General features: G+C 51.8%; 1 protein-coding gene across 2 annotated transcripts in view; it reads right to left on the bottom strand.

Annotated features, from left to right (window-relative positions):
• ANKFY1 (ankyrin repeat and FYVE domain containing 1) overlaps positions 1–17,230 on the bottom strand; it is a 60,982-nt gene that overhangs the window by 5,844 nt on the left and 37,908 nt on the right. For both annotated transcript variants that reach the window (XR_014140675.1, XM_081805930.1), the window contains exons 10-20: positions 14,893–14,990; positions 11,801–12,029; positions 10,782–10,880; positions 10,406–10,559; positions 9,640–9,808; positions 8,804–8,922; positions 8,062–8,218; positions 7,183–7,383; positions 5,616–5,792; positions 1,182–1,329; positions 629–719 (exon numbers count right to left, since the gene is read on the bottom strand). Coding sequence is in view for 1 of the 2 variants with exons in the window: in XM_081805930.1 (XP_081662056.1) it covers positions 629–719; positions 1,182–1,329; positions 5,616–5,792; positions 7,183–7,383; positions 8,062–8,218; positions 8,804–8,922; positions 9,640–9,808; positions 10,406–10,559; positions 10,782–10,880; positions 11,801–12,029; positions 14,893–14,990 (1,642 nt within the window). In the remaining variant the exon portion in view is untranslated. The remainder of the gene's footprint in view (positions 1–628; positions 720–1,181; positions 1,330–5,615; positions 5,793–7,182; positions 7,384–8,061; positions 8,219–8,803; positions 8,923–9,639; positions 9,809–10,405; positions 10,560–10,781; positions 10,881–11,800; positions 12,030–14,892; positions 14,991–17,230) is intronic.

The following is a 17,230-nucleotide window of genomic DNA, read 5'->3' as shown; positions in this document are numbered from 1 at the left end:
CCCTCCGATGTCCCCCCTGTTCATTTTTCCCTTCCTTCTCCTCCATGCTATTCCTTATGTTCCACAAATAAGTGAAACCATATGATAATTGACTTTCTCTGCTTGACTTATTTCACTTAGCATAATCCCCTCCAGTCCCATCCATGTTGATGTAAAAGTTGGGTATTCATCCTTTCTGATGGCTCAGTAATATTCCATTGTATATATGGACCACATCTTCTTTATCCATTCGTCTGTTGAAGGGCATCTCGGCTCTTTCCACAGTTTGGCTATTGCGGACATTGCTGCTATGAACATTGGGGTGCATATGGCCCTTCTTTTCACTACATCTGTGTCTTTGGGGTAAATACCAAGTAGTGCAGTTGCTGGGTCATAGGGTAGCTCTATTCTTAATTTTCTGAGGCACCTCCACACTGTTTTCCAAAGTGGTTGCACCAACTTGCATTCCCACCAACAGTGTAAGAGGGTTCCCCTTTCTCCACAACCTCTCCAACATCTGTTGTTTCTTGTGGCCAGTTAGTTCTACAGCGTGGACCGGGGACCCCTGCAAGGCACAGTGACCGCAGCTGTGAGGGGCAGGCCAGGAGACGTGGAGCCCAGGCCTCTGCTCCAGACCACACATACTCACCGTAGATTAAAGGCTTCAGCGTCCACAGTGCACTCGGTCAGGAGGACCCGGATGTTGTTGAGCCGCCCGTGCATGACAGCAAGATGAAGAGCTGGAGAGTAAACCCTCTTACTGTGCAAGCCCAGGAGCCCACACAGGAAATATGGACGGCTCACAAACCTCCCCTGGAACGGGACGAGGCTGGAGCAGCCCCTGTCTACTCACACAGCCATCCCTTCCAGTCTTCACCACCCCCAGGACGGAGCTGTGCATACAGCCTCGTAAGACTGTGCTTTCTGCTTCCACAATCACCCAGAGCTGAGACTTCACGGTTTTACCGCAAACCGCTTTAGGGCTCTAGGGTTACCGTGCAGACAGAAAGCTGCCCAGGAATGGTCCGTGGGAGGGCAGACGCCCAGCCCAGAGCTCTCCCTGCTACAGCTCTGCTGCTGTAACTAGCCCACCCCGGGGAGGGGGGGCGGGGAGGATCAGGGTGTCACACACCTCCACCTCCAGACTGGGGGCACTACTGAGGGCACTCAGCATGGGGCACAGGGGGATGACTGGCGACTACCATTATTTCCATTCTCATCCAGAGCAGCGAAGTCCACTGCGTTCTCCAGGAGGACGGAGCAGATGGTGGGCAGGTCCTGCTGGGCAGCAAGATGGAGGGCAGTCTGGCGATGCTTCGTTAACTCATTCACTTTGGCTCCTGCAAGAAGCTGTGGAAGCTGATTACATGAGCAGCCTCTCCACCACAACCAGCGAAGGCCCCACTCACGGGGGCCAAGGCTGCCCATCTCCAGACGCACATCCGCCTGGCTGGCACCACTGGGAGCACAGGGGCCTCGCACACGCTCCTGGGGAGACATAAGCCAGCCAAACCCGTCCCAAGCGGAAAGCGGCAATTATCAGTATGTGAAGAAGCCATTCCTTAGGACACAGAAACTCTACATCTAAGCCTTCTGGATATAAACTACACAGGATGACAGTGACATTCACCATACTGCATAAGGGTGTCCACTGCTTACAGTAGCAAAATGAGATCACAAGAAGGGTTCAGTTATGAAAATTACAGGATGTCTGAACAATATAATAGGTAGCCATTAAGATGATAAAGATTTATGGTTAAACACGGAAGGATGTCTGTGATAGAGTAAGTAAAAAAAAGGCCAGTTCGAAGACAGTAGGACAGTATGATCCCGTCAGCAGAGAGAGAGAGAGAGAGAGATGCACGCACGCACACTCTGAAGGTGTGTAAAAGCACATATACCAAACTCCAAGGAGTCGGGGATAAAAGGGAGACACGACCTGCTTCATTATCCTTACATGCTTTACGTTTTTCCCCAATAAGCATATACTATGTTTATATTATTTTTTGTTGCTATTAAGATTCTATTTTTAAGTAATCTCCACACCAAACATGGGGCTTGAACTCACGACCTCGAGATCAAGAGTCCCACACACCACTGACTGAGCCAGCCAGGTGCCCCTCCTATATTACTTTTTAAAACTAAGAAATTAACCCAAAGAATTACAGAATCAAAAGCAGGAAGGACCTTTTGACAATATCCTGCCACTCATTCCTTTTCTGACAGGGTTCCAGTCTGCAGCCAGAGCCCACGGTGCTCCCCCCGCGGCCTGAGGCCACCCTGGCCTCTGCGTGTGCGGACACTGCCTCTGGGAGACCAAGGCCCTGCTGAGCGGCTCTGGTTCGGACCCTGCCTTCCCAGTCCCAGCCTCCCCAGACCTCTGGGCGCCCAGTGAGAGCATGCACAGGTCCAGGAGGACAGAGAGGGGCATCCGTGGCCACAAGTGCTGCATGCATGTGCTGGGGTTCACAGCTAACATCAGGTTGGTTAACTGGGGAGAGGGGGGTAGGTCTGGGCAAAGGCACTTTTCCGAGGCGAACAGGCTCCAACGTGAGGCTGCACGGCCACAGTTTGATCAGCTGTTTCCAGGGACTCCCACCACCTGTGAGGTCAGGGAGGCAGCACCACGACCTTGAAGGGACCTTGAAGTAATACAGGAGGGGCACCTGGCTGGCTCAGTCGGTGGTGCGTGGGACTCTTGATCATGACCCTCTAACCTGTCGAGGCTCTCAGACGGATGGACACATGGCCTGACTGCCTGCTACTCTGAGGCCCACCTCTGCCCCCGTGGCTGGTCCCCACACCCAGTCTGACCCCCCGCCAACCATTCTCCAACCCAGCTCACGGAAAACGCCCTCACACCCCACCACAGAGGTAAATGCTCTCTCAGCTCTAACACATAACAAGTCATAAAGGTTTTCGAAGAAGCCTTTTTCAAAAACAAAAATGGGATAGGGGTGCCCAGCTGGCTCTAGTTGGTAGAGCACGTGACTCTTGATTTCGGGGCTGTGAGCTCAAGCCCCACACTGGGCACAGAGCTTGCTAATTTAAAAAAGGAAAAAAATAAAAGAAGGTAGGGCACCAAGCACCAGTCGAGTGCCCCACTGGCTAGTTGTGCAGCATGTACTGGGGCTGATGGGACAGCAGCCGGCCAGGTGACATGAAGCCTTCGCCCTGGATGTGCTCTCAGCTCAAACACTTGCTTGGCTTCTCCTCACCAAAAGGATAAAGGCTGCTCACAGTTCTTGGTCTGCAGTGTCACACCCTACAACCTGGTCCCTACCTGCCCCTCCAACCACATCTCCTACACTCTCCCCAAATGTCAACCAAACCTTTCTAGTGAGAGCACCCCATGCACTTTCTAGTCTCCACACCCTTGCTCAGACCGTTCCCTGGCCTGCGTGGCATTATGTCACGCTGGAAAAGGCAGGCTTTGCAGTCGAACAGAAATGGCTAAAATCCCAGGCACACTACTGACTTCCTCATAATCTTGGGGGAAAAGTTCTTTCTGAGCTTACATTTTCTCCTTTGTAAAATGTAAAAATTTTCCTACACCTCTCTGGGTGGTTTTGAGAATTGAGAGGTGGTAAGCTCCCTGACATCAGTCTTGGCGGTGATTTTTGGATCTGACTCCAAAAGCAAAAACAAACAAGTCAGGCCAGAAACTAAAAAGCTTCTGCACAGCAAAATCATCAACAAAACGAAAAGGCATGACCTACTGAATGAAAATATTTGCAAATCATATATATGGTAAGGGGCTAATATCCAAAATACATACAGAACTCATTACAACTCAATAGCAAATAAATAAAACGATTTAAAAACAGGCAGAAGGACCTGACAGACGTTTCTCCAAGGAAGACATCCAGATGGCCAACAGACACACAAAAAGATGCTCAACATCACTCATCATCAGGGAAATGCAAATCAAAACCACAATGAGATACCACCTCACACCTGTCAGAATGGCTAAAATCAGCAACACAAGAAACAGCAGGTGTTGGGAGGATGCGGAGAAAGGGGAACCTCGTGCACCGCTGGTGGGAACGCAAGCTGGTACAGCCCCTCTGGAGAACAGTATGGAGGTTCCTCAAAGTATTAGAAATAGAACTACCCTATGATCCAGTAATTTCACTACTGGGTATTTATCCACCTTAACAACCACGTTAACTTTGATAATCTAGACCTGCTTCTGGCCTCCTTGAGAGTTCTCCACAGAAAGGAGAGGGAGCCGCCTCCCGAGTCTGGGACCCCACCTTCTCCTCACAGGTGCGCCCACCTCACGCTGCACAGCTAGGGTCCTCACAGATGCATAAGCGGCCCGTCACCGAGGGCTGGGCCTGCAGCCCCACCCCCTCCCACAGCCCACCCACCCCCAGGCCACCCCCAGAGCTGTGCACGGCCTGTGTTGCTGGAAAAAACACTATTCTGAAAAGCTATCTGCAGCTCCCTGTCCACTGCAGCATTATTTACAAGTAAAGCCAAGACATGGAAGCAGCCCATGCGTCCATCGACTGATGAGTGGATAACAATGTGGTGTAAATACACAATGGAATATGACTCAGCCATCAAAGAGGATGGAATCCTGCCATTTATAACAAAATGGATGGAACCTGAGGGCATTAGGCTACATGAAGTAAGTCAGACAGAGAAAGACAAATACAATATGATCCCACTTATATGCAGAATCTAAAAAAACAGACAAAAAACCCAAACTCATAGATACAGAGAACAGACTGGTGGTTTCCAGAGATGGGGTGGGGGTGTTGAAATGGGTGAAGGGGGTCAAAAGGTACAAACTTTCAGTTATGAAATACTAAGTCCTGGGCGTCTGGGTGGCTCAGTCAGTGAAGCATCTGCCTTCAGCTCAGGTCATGGTCCTGGGGTTCTGGGCTTAAGTCCCGCCTCGGGCTCCCTGCTCAGCGAGGAGCCTACTTCTCCCTCTCCCTCTGCCTCCCGCTCCCCCTGCTTGTGCTCTCTCTCTCAATAAATAAAATCTTAAAAAGAAAAATAAATAAATAAAATACATAAGCCCTGGGGCTGTAACGTACAGCATGAGAACCACAGTTAATACCATACTGCATATATGAAAGTTGCTAAGAGTAAATCTTAAAAGTCCTCATCAAAGAAAAAAATTTTTGTGACTCTGTGCGACAGATGTTAACCAGACTTATTGTGGTGATCACTTTGCACTATATACAAATACTGAACCCCTGTGACGTACACCGGAAACTAATATAATGTTCTATGTTGATTATAGCTCAATTAAAAAAGAAGAAGACTGATTAAAAAGAGAGCACGCAAATGCACACACGTGGGAGCGGGCTGAGGGCACCTGCCGCATGCCCGGTGCCGGGCACAGACGTGGGCCTCCCTTCCCTCACGGCCGGGCCTGCCTCAGCCCCCGAATCCTCCTTTCCCTCAAGGCCTCACCCCGGCACTCGCTGCATTCGCTGCCTGCTGGGCTCTCAGGACACTCTGCCTACAGACATAGCTGCTTTCCCAAGGGCACTGGCTTAGCAACCCAAATTCATGCCGGCCTTTCAGAAAGCCTGGCAAAACACCTGTGATGAGAGCTTCTGCATGCGGCACGACCCGGGGTCCACAGTCACATGCAATGTCTCAGCGACACTTACCAAGTTGCGGACAATAATCTCCGAGCCTGCTTGGACGGCGAGGTGCAAAGGGGTCAGCTTGGAGGCATCCTGGACTCTGGAATTCACATTAGCCTGGACGCTGATCAGGAACAGGACGCTCTCAATATCAGAGTTCTGAACTGCCACGTGCAGAAAATTCCGGCCCTTATTATCCACCTACGGCAACAAGTGGGAGCCCAAACGTTAGTTAGGGAGCAAGGGCTCCCCTTGCAAGAGCGCCTCCTTGAGCACGGGCCAGGGGTGATGGCGTCACCAACCCCTCGGGTCCAGGAGGCTCCCTCCCAAGAACCAACACTGCACGTGCCCCCGCAACAGACCCTCTCCGCACGTGTGCACCTGAGCACGCACGCGTGGCCCTGGCACCCTCCGGCAGCAGAAGCTGATTTGGAAAGCTGAGCAAGAGACACCCTGCAGGGCAGGAAAAGGAAGGGGTGCTCGGGGAAGGAGGTCCAGGCGAAGACGAGCCGCGGAGTCCCCTGCTCTAGCTCGGGACGAGCACCGGCACCCTCCCACCGCAGCTGCAACACCAGCCTGACCCTGAGCAGTTCCACACGTTTCTTCCTTTATCGAGCTACAGGACAGCAACACCCACGGCGGAGGGAGCGTCCAGCGCGCTGCAGACGCTGCTCTGCTCACGCGAACCAGACCACAGAGAAACCGCAGTTTCCAGAGCCATCGTGTCGGCGTGAGGGGGCAGCAACATGCCACGCTCACGGGGCACACGCACAGCACGTGCTGCTGTCCGAGGCGGCGTCTCTGCAAAGGACTCTGGTCCACGGTGCCTGTCCCACTCGTACGTGAGGACGCCTGAGCGGCCACCGTTCACCAGCATGCGAAAGCACCCACACGCTGCCGAAAGTGGCGCGGGGTAGCCCGAGCGCCCAAGCGGCGGTCCTCCCCCGTGCCGGCATTTCGTTTTGTTCAGAGGCCGAGTTTCCACATCACTGTCATCAGCGGCCTCTCCTGGGTCCTGGCAGTGCTCTACGGGCTGGACGGGACCCCAGCCCCGCCTCGGGCCAGCCGCGGCTGGCACTGCCCGCCCAGTCCGCACCGCAGGGCAGCACTTCACCAGCCGCACTGAGCAGCTGCGGAAGAACCACAGAGAAGGAAAGCCTGAGCCTGCTACGCTGGACAGTGACAACCCCTCAGAAACTTTCTCCCCGGAGAGCTGCCCCAACTCCACACCAAAAGCTCCTCCTGTCCAATTCAAATCTCCTGAAGACCTTCGTTACCGAGGCAATGAGGCCAAGCAAGAGCACAGGATGACACCACTTGGGCATGCCACAGAATTCCTCTCCTGGGGCCTGGCCACCTCCAACCTCCCTGTGTGTGTGGCACCACCGCGTGGCTGACACGGACAGCCAGGTCTCACCTGGCACTGAGAGTCCGTTGGAATGGCCAGACTTCAAGAAAGGGGAGAGTAATTTCAACACAAATGTCTTCATGGCTGGGAGACCTGTCTGGCTGAGGCCATCTGTTTAGTCTCCACGTAACGGGTTCCCCCGAGCTCGGGCCCCGTGCAGAATGTTGGGGGCGGGTCCCTCACCTGCTCGGCAGCCCCAGACTCTCGCTTGAGGATGGCCTCAGCTGCCCGGTTATTCTTGTAAGTCATGGCGCAGGCAAAAGGGGTCAGCCCCTGTCTGTCGCGGACGCTCAAATGGATATCGGGGTGGGAGATCAGCAACTGAATGATGACGCTGTGCTGGTTGCTGATGGCCACGTGGACAGGTGCTCTTCCTTCTGCATCCTACAGGGACAAAGCACAATTTCAGTGTCCAGATGAAAAGAGAAACTCAGGAAAAATAGGAAGGGGATCAAATCAAATTTGGTTCTGGGAACCAATACTGCCCCCCTGTGTTTGAAATCAGCTTTTAAAGAGGCCAAGCCCAGAGGAGACCAGAAGCCAATGCCATCACCCCCACGCTCCGGTGACCCAGGGACACAAGCGTAATTGGTTTAGAAGACGTACGGTCACCCTCACCTCTGAGACCACTCCCCACCCTGCAGCCTACGTCAGTCCTCACAGGCCAGGACACCGAAGAGCACCAAGGAACATAACTCAGGGGTGCCCCACGGAGCTACCGGAACATTCTCGACACAGTGCTCAGCTTGAGACCAGGACACAAACTCTCTCAATGGAAAGGTATAACCAACGGAGGTAAGAAGCAAAGAGAAGCTGGAAAAATGTTCCTCCCACTGTAGAAAGGACAGAGGCACAAAGCGGGAGAGTCTTCACCTGAAAGCCTTACACTTACTAGGCAGGCTGTATGACCCAGAAGAAGTCACTCCATCCGCCTGTCCCTTAGCCCCACTCACAGCCAAGCCGAGGCCCAAGACCGAGAGTCTGCAAGGACCCTGGCAGTTAAGGGATTTCCCTAATTCTGTGGCCAGCATCCATCTCCCTGGAAAGAGAAATTCTCCATACCTGTGTGTTTACATTGGCACCGAATTCCAGAAGACACTGGACCGTCTCTTCCAGCCCCCAGGAGGCTGCCAAATGCAAGGGGGTCTGCCCATCTCTGGCCTCCTCCTCCCCTTCTCCATTAGGGCCGGGCTGCCTGGGACTGTTCACGTCGCAGCCACTGAAAGCAACAGGGAGATGAAAGGTAGGCTTCAAGAGCCAGGCTTCCAACCCAGCCAGAGACCTGCTGATAAATGCACAGTAGCAGCCTCATCCAACGAAAAAGCTGCTGCTGCCAGGACTACTGTCTTGGTCACAAATACTGACGTCTGGGTCCCACTCTCATCAATTCTTCTTTGGTCTTAGGGCAGCCTGGGCACCAGAACTCTTCAAAGTTCCCCAAGGGATCTGTATGCACTTATAATCTGCATACCACTGCTCTAAAAGTTCCTCCCAGGCACGCTGCACTCCAAGTGTGCTGTGGACTCATGCACCTTTGGGGGGGGGGGTGTCCCATAGGGGCCATCTGGTTTCCTCCACCCCAGCCTCCTGGCTGCATGGTGTGAACTGGTCTGACTGGACTCTTGGGAGCCTCTATGGCCTCCAGAGCAGGAAGCTGGCTCAGCTTCTAGACTCTGTGATATGGGCACCCAAGCCCTCCTCCTCAGAGGTGGGTCAAGTGCCTTAACCGGGGACATCAGACCAGCCAAGGCACGCCAAGACTACAGCTGAATAAGACACGAGGAGACACCTGGGGTTCTCAGACCTGCGAATGAGGAAGCAGGCGGTCGATTCATTGTTCTCATCAATGGCCCTGTGCAGGAGTGTCTGCAGGCACCCACTGGGCCCCGGGCCCCAGCACGTGGCATCACAACCATGTCTGACCTGCAGAAAACACAGTTTACTCCCAAACACTGCCCAGCAAAGTCGAACATTTTATCACTGAGCTCTGAGTACACCATTAGATTCATTTCTTTCAGGTGAGATACAGTTGAAATTAACTGCTAATTCTTTTAATCTGTACAAACGCAGATTAAAATGTGCTTTGTGCCAGGTCCTGTGGGACGGGTTTGGGAAATACAAGAAAGACAGAAAGACAAGTTTATCATCGCCCTCGGGAGCTGTGTCCCAGGAGGGAGAGAAAACACACACACTCCCCTGGCCTCAGCGACACACCTGGAACTCACAGGTAATCTCAGCACAACTGGGTGAGACCCCCAGCTGGAAAATGCACTACTGTCACATTTCAGAAACCTGAATGAGGACTTCCTGGGCCTGTCTTCTGAGTAAGGGAGACAAACCAGAGATCTGGGGACTTATCACTACGGTAAGATTAGTGAGGGCAGCCCACATCCAAGGATTCCCGAGGAGGCACCTCAGCTCTCTGGCTTCTTGGTAGTTTTGGCAAAGACAGTCTACAAGAAAGTGTTGGCCAAGGTTACGCTGAACTGCAAGTTTCTTTAACAGGACTTTCCACCACTCATCCTTGACCCAATTGGCTGCTTGGCAGATCTCCTGCTCCCTGCCAGGCAGGCACTGAATCAGTCTTGGACACGAAACACCCCCACGTGTAACCAGAGGCGGAAGCTCTGCTCATCTCACCAGGGTAGAGGCGATGTCCTCCAGACTGTTTGCCAAGGCGAGCCACAGTGGGGGGTTCCCCTTCTCATCCGGCACGGACATATCCGCTCCCCGGGTGCATATGGCATCCACTACGAGTGGAAGCTGGTTTCTGATGGCCAGCTGAAGGGCTGTCTCCCCGTCCTGAGTCCTGCGAGGACACGCACACCAAAACCAACGTTTGTAGCTGGAGCCAAACGATAATGCGCGCCCTCTGGACATCCCAGAGGCCAGAACCCACACGACTCACGTTGATCAATATTCTTTCAGAGCAATTTAACCTGTCAAGAGCATCTGTCCCTTCTGCCTTTTTAAAAAATATAGCTGTGCCATCCTAGTACACCCAGAAGGTAGGGGACCAATACCCCAGCACAGTGACACCTCTCGGGCATCCAGCTGCTTCCAAGAGCATCTCAATAAAATGCCATCACGGCTGCCTACTTGACAAAACACGTCTTTCACCTCAGTCAGTCAGGGTCACCTGACACTGGAGATAAATTCCTCTGAAAATACAGAAATAACAGAAACTTCAGTCTGTATTTCTCCCCTGAGGCTTTCTGACAGCTCATTTGTTGGAATGTTCTTCGTTATGCATGAAATCCCTCTCTCAACAATGGCTTCTGGACTGTTCTTCCAATGAGCTCTGGGCGGTACTGTGGCCTGCTCCTGAAGGGTTCCCCTCCACCACCCCGCAAGTCTCAGTGAAACGGGAGCTGGTACTGCGGCGGAGAGTGCTGCTCCGGCCTACCGGACGTTTATGTCTGCCTGGTGCTCCAGGAGGAAGAGCGCGCTCTTGCTGTCCTGCCGCTGCATGGCCATGTGCAGCAAGGTCTGCCCGTCCGACATGGCGTCGTTGATGCAGGCCCCGGAGCCCAGCAGCTGGGCTGCGATCGTGTGCATGCCTGGGACACAAACAGGCCCTGACTGCCCCACGTGCTCAACATCTTACTGCAACACACACCCCTTCTCGACTTCTCAAAGCCAGCAGTTTCCACAGGGTATTACAGGCTTAACCCAAACCCAATGATGAGCCCAGCCCCTCCATGCCTCCCTCCCTCCCCTCTCCTCCACCCTTCCTATGCAGGTCTGTCTGCAGACGCCGGTAGCCTCAGGCACCCCCTTACCAGTCCATAATGCCAGGCCCAGCACCGTCTGGTCTCGGGAATCCTTGAGGCTGAAGTCCGGAATGATTTGCAAGTTGTTGGTGGCATGAAGAGCATTAGCTAAAATTTTTAAAGTTAACAAACACTTGATTTCACCATCCCATGGACCATGTTTAAAGTATCCAAGAGCATAAGAGCTAGTTTCCGACTAACAGACTGGCTACAATACAATCACCTCTATACAAAGAGAGTTCATAAATCTTGTCGGGGGTGGAAGCCCAGAAACCTGGTATTTTGGAGCAAAGCTTATGGGAAAAACAGAAGAGTTTTTAAAGCTTAAAATAGTGAATCTTCACAAAAGGAAAACAAACCCACTACTGAAACACATAACGATTACCTGACTGCTTACGAGAGTCAAAACCATGGCCTGGTACTGCCTTCCTACCATCTTACCACTCCCGTGAGGACCCAGAGAAAGGTGCACTCTACCTAAAATCTCGCTTCCTTCCACAAGCACAAGGCTGAACATGCTGACCTTCACAAGGATGGGGCAAGAGGAAAACAAGTTCCAGGACAGGAAAGAGGAAAACCCGAGGAGGACTTTCTGAGGGAAGTGGGCCTCCCACGGGCAGGGGCTGCCCTTGGTCTTCCTTCCTGCTCCTCCCATGGTTCACCTGCCGGGGAGGCTGAGGCAGGTGACAGACCAGCTGGCCTGAGCAGTACCTAGGGCTGCAGGGTCCTCGGAAACTGCTCACGCTGAGGCAGAACTTTGGGAAAACACCCAACATGAGAGAGTAGTCGTCACCGGTTCTAAAACCAAAACCTAACAGGTGGAGTGGGCAGGCCCATCCTAATACAGGGAAACAGTGGTCAGGAGCCAGACTACATGCTTACCTAGCTTGACCTGGAAGGATTTGGGGGCAAGAAAATTCCCCAATGGAAGGAACATCGACTCTGTAACTACTCAGAACTACTATACTGTCAATGACTCAGAACTACTCTTCAAAGGTCACGGTGAGGAGCAGTTCCCAGCCACCCACCTTTCTGCTCCAGGATGACAGACACCACATCCGGATGATTATAGGCAATGGCCATGTGCAGCGGTGTCTGCAGATAGACACTGTCCACGGAGCTGGTCACAGACGCGGCCTCCTTCGGCAAAGGCGGAGCTTCGTCTGTCTGCAGGTTCGGGTTGGCACCTTGCTGCAGGAGCTCTGCGGTAAGGTTGGCCAGGCCATACCGACAGGCTGTGTGCAACGGTGTTTCTCCCTGAACAGAAGCAAACGGCCCACCTCAGAGCACGTTCAGGAGGGCGCTAACGACAGCCTGTGTGTTGAATCCCGGGTCCCCGGGGGCAGTTGCAGCCCTTGGTTTATCCTGTCACCAGCTGACCATGAGGCGTCCACACCTGCGGGTCTGTCCCTCCCTTCCCTGTACGATCAGCCTCCATTTATTTAATGTCTGCCCAAGTGCCCTCCAAACACCCTGGCCCCTCCTCTTCTACGTGTCCAAGAACCTTCCTAACCACCCTTCCAGCAGTTTTTACTAAACAACCTCGACGTGCCACAGAAGGAAGCCCCAGGGAGACTGGCAGGGCCTCAACTGCGGCCCCGCGGGGACAGGGCTAACGGTGGGGCCACCGCGCCCCTCCCACCCCCACTGGTCTCTCTGACCGGCTCACATCAGCCCCATCTTGAACTCGGATCAAGTCCTCCTTCCACCACTTTTTAAAATTAAAAACATTTTAACCTGGTATTCCACATACTCGATTCACTATTCAAGAGGCACAAGAACATACAGTGACAAGTTTCCTCCCTGCCCTGTGCCCACACCCAAATCCCTGCCCAGGAAACCGTGGTACCAGATTCCTGCGTCCTTCCACGGACAGAAGAGTCACAGAAGGACAGGTACACAGACACACACCGCATCTTTCCACCCAAGCGGAAGGAATCCAATCGAACACACTGCCCTGCTCCTTATTCTTATGGAAGCTATACCTCATCCCTCTAGAGTCAAAGACTCAACAAGGCTCCTTGTGAAACACACTTCCTCTTCCCTAAAAAGAAATTTTCACTTTTAACTCTCAGCTGGGTTTCTGCATTCTCCGTGTTTCTAACTAACATGTTTCTGTTGCCACCACCCAGTTTTACGGGCTCAGGTACTGTACGTGGACCTCCCACTGCTGTGTCCTTGTGTCACAGGACTCAGCCCCCCGCCCCCCACCAACACACCCTTCCCCATCGACCTGTGTTGCAGTGTGGAGGGCCTCACTCAGTGTCCTGTGTCCTTGAGTCACGGGACTCAGCCCCCCGCCCCCCACAAACACACCCTTCCCCATGGACCTGTGTCCCGGTGTGGAGGGCCTCACAACAGTGTCCTCCTCTGTGGGACCATCTTCTGCTCCAGCCCCCTCCCCTCCACATTCGCACTGGGAATGCTCACTGGCCCCTATGACCCCACCAGAGTCTGCAAGCACAGGACTGTCACGCCCAGGCCTCCATCCGACATCTCTGCTCAACAGTCACAAAGTCAAATTCGCTATGCAGCAGTTCCTCCTCCTGGCAATTCTCGTTCTCTTCATGGCTGCATCTGGCCATTCCACCCCCTCTTGACCCTGCTTCTCAGAGCCCCAGCTGGTACAAGTATAATTCCACAAACCCTCTGAAGCCTATCCCTGTAGGTCCAAATTCAGTATCCAAGGTCAGTACTCCTCGCTACCAGTCCAGGTGACTCCCACCAGCCCCGGCCTTGACCTCAACGGTGCACCCACTGGGCCAGCTTCCCAGGACCGCTTGTCTACTCAAAACCCTTCACATGGATCTTCTCTTCCCACAGGATAAAGTCCAAAGAACTCAACCAGCATTCCAGGCCCTTCTCCAGTGTCGCTCTTACTTGCCTTCAAATCGGGTCTCTTGAGGTGCATCTTAGGGTTCTCCCCGTTTTGTTAGGAAGGGTATAAGCGAAGGAACGGCTGGCAGACAGTGTGAGCTCCATACCATGAGAAATGAACAGTGGGCAAAACTGATGATGCCGGAGGAGACAGACACAGACAGACCCACACAACGGTCGAAGCAAAGTCGAGGAAGCCACCAGTGCACTCAGGGACATGCTGCTGCTCAGCTCGAGAGCAGGCCGTGCACGGTTTTAGGTGCAGAAAGGTGAGCACACTGAATGGTGGAAGAGGATGGTGTTGCCATCTCCCCTGAGCTTCCAAGACACTTCAGTGTGTCTCATGCACAAGCTTACGGTGTGTACTGCCTTGCCCGGCGCTGTTAAGAGAATGTGCAACCTTCCATCCTAGACCTGAGTCTTAATGCTGGCTCCGTCACTGGTGAGCCACTTAACCTCTCAGAGCCTCCCCGTTCTTTGCCCCGAAAGGAGGGATTTGGACATGTCGAGAATGTTCCTTCCAGGCCCACTCTGAGAATTAAAAGAACCAACATCCTCAAAGCTCTGAGCACAAAGGTGCAATGCAAAGTAAACGTGACCTTAGAGACAAGCACAGCCTCCCTATATGAAAATAGCAGTGAAAATAACATCACATAGCACCCGATGTCCTAACCCATTATGCTAACAAGCACTTACATGCGCCCTTTCCTTTTCCCTAATCCACACCTGATGAAATCAATGTGAATCCCATTTTGCAAAGAAGGAAACCGAAGCTCACAAAGGGTCAGTAACTTGCTTAAGATCAGACAGGGCAGGGTGAGAAATGGGAAGTCTTACCCCAAGGCCATGCTTTGACCAGAACACTGTGCAGTCTACCTTGTGAGCCTGAGACCCAGACTAAATAAGCACCCGCACAGGAAAGATTCTGTAAACCAAAGTATTATTAAAAATGGAGATTCTATGACGGTAGTTTGTGTGTACGAGCCTGGCAGTCTCCAGCAGACCTAGATGTCCGCAGCATCCAGGTCAGGACCCGGTATTCCACAAATGCTTAGGGATTGGTTGCTGAATGAATCAACCGACCAGTATCTGGGGACGAAACATCCATTTCACCCTGGTTTTCTAACCAAGTACATGTATGATCAGACAAAAACTGAAAAAGAAGCTATTTCTTCCCACACAACCAGTGCTGCCTTTCTTGCATAGACCCACCCTGCTCCCCTGGCCACCCCGGCACACTTACCCACTTGTTCCTGTGATTGACCTGGGCACCACTGGTTGCCAGGAAAAGAGCCGCTGCCTCATTCCCTGCTTCAGCCGCCCGCTGCAGTAAGCAATTCCCTGGGGGACAGTGAGCACACTCGTTTCCATCTGCACAACAACAAGCCCCTCCTCGCCCACCTTCCACAACGGACAAACCCACATCCCACACCCACGTCCACACAGGCCCTCTCTGCATGTGGACGCAGACACCGGATAGGCCTGGGTGGAACAAAGACGTGGTATGGGAGTCAGGAGACATTCATTCTTTCAGAGTCTGCCACTGGACGCCGCCCGGGGCCAGAGGGGAGTTCTGTCTCCTGCCGAGGATGGGTTAGAGCGCCGCTTCTCACTAGTGGTGCTGCTGCCATTTTGGGCCAGGGGCTCTTTGTTGTGAGGGGTCTGTTCTGCATACGGTACGACAACTAGATGCCAACAGCACCCCCAGCCTTGCTGTAACAAGCATGTCTACAGATGCTGCCAAAAGTCCAGGGGAGGGGGACAGTTGTCTGAGAACCTCTGGACCTAGAATGACCATTTCGAAGACAATGTGAGCTGAAGTTCTACCAGAAAACGCCCTTTACATTTTATCCCTGAGGCCCTAAATATGTTTGTTCCTGGCTTAGAAATGTTTTGCTTAGCACTGTTTCCTAAATAAAAATCTTAGGGAAAAAAAACATTTATTTTCTTCTTTCCCTCACGGAATGTTTTTAGCCCCAAAGCATCGTTTCCCTTTCTATTAACATCCATCTCCTCTTCGGATAAACCCAGAATCTCATGTGCTGCAGCTATGCTATTTGAAAACTCAAATTAAATACCAGGACTAAAAATAGGTAAAGAAATGGGACACGGCTAAAATCAACAACACAGGAAACAACAGGTGTTGGCGAGGATGTGGAGAAAGGGGAACCTCGTGCACTGTTGGTGGGAATGCAGACTGGTGCAGCCATCTGGAAAACAGCATGGAGGTTCCTCAGAAAGTTAAAAATAGAGCTACCCTAATTGCCCTACTAGGTATTTACCCAAAGAATACAAAAATACAGATACGAAAGGGCATATGCACCCTGATGTTTACAGAAGCATTATCAACAATAGCCAAACTGCGGAGAGAGTCCAGATGTCCATCAACAGATGAACGGCTAAAGAAGATGTGGTGTGTACACACACACACACATGCACACATGCACACATGCACGCACACACAGTGGAATATTACTCAACCATCAGAAAGAATGAAATCTTGCCATTTGCAATGACATGGATGGACCTGGACTGTATTATGCTAAGCGAAATAAGCCATCAGAGAAAGAAATACGATATGATCTCACTCATGGAATTCAAGAAAGAAAACAGATGAACACAGGGGAAGGGGGAAAAGAAAAGAAGGAGAGATGGAAACAAACCATAAGAGACTCTTAATGACAGAGAACAAACAGGGTTGCTGCAGGGAGGCGGATGAGGGATGGGCATTAAAGAGGGCACTGGGTGTTGTATGTAACTGATGAATCACTGAATTCTAATCCAAAAACCAATATTGCGCTGTATGTTAACTACTTTAAAAAAAAAGAAATGGGACAAACGCTTCGTTTTCATGCCATTTTTCCTTTTCTCTCAGAGACTGTGATTCCACCCCTAGCTGAGAGCCACCCTAACTTACAGACCCTTAATGAAGGTCCCATCTTCACTTCTGTAGTCATTCTGTGGCACACAAAACATGAACATGGGCCTCCCCATCAAATAAATAAAGATGACCTTCAACTGCTAAAACATTATGCTGAGGAACATGCATTCCATGTATAAGGACAATTGGAACAAGGAAAAAATAATAATCCTGAACTCGCACTAAAACTCAAAGTATATAAAGTAAAACTGACAGAACAAGCAAGACAATGGATAAATCCATAATCACAATGAAGAATTTTAATATACCTCCCAAAAGTGACAAATCAAGCAGTCTAACAGTAAGTTAATGTGTAAGATTTACACAGCATGATGAACACGCTTGATGCATGGACATAAGCAGAGACTAAGCAGGACATAAACAGTGAAAGAATGCACATTCCTAAGCGTCTGCCTTCGGCTCAGGTCATGATCCCAGGGTCCTGGGATCGGGTCCCGCGTCAGGCTCCTTGCTCAGCAGGGAGCCTACTTCTCCCTCTCCTCCCTGCTCATGTTCTCTCTCGCTATCTGTGTCTCTCTCTCTCTCAAATAAATAAATAAAATCTTAACAAAAAAAATTCCACATTCTTGTCAAGTACGTATCAAGCTTTCATAAAAACTGGATCTGCAGGGTGCCTGGGTGGCTCAGTTGGTTGGGCGTC

This window comes from Leptonychotes weddellii, chromosome 15, assembly GCF_054177405.1.
Source record: "Leptonychotes weddellii isolate Sample4059 chromosome 15, ASM5417740v2, whole genome shotgun sequence".
In the NCBI taxonomy this organism is placed as follows: Eukaryota; Metazoa; Chordata; class Mammalia; order Carnivora; family Phocidae; genus Leptonychotes; species Leptonychotes weddellii.
This window is presented reverse-complemented; position numbering and strand designations above follow the sequence as displayed.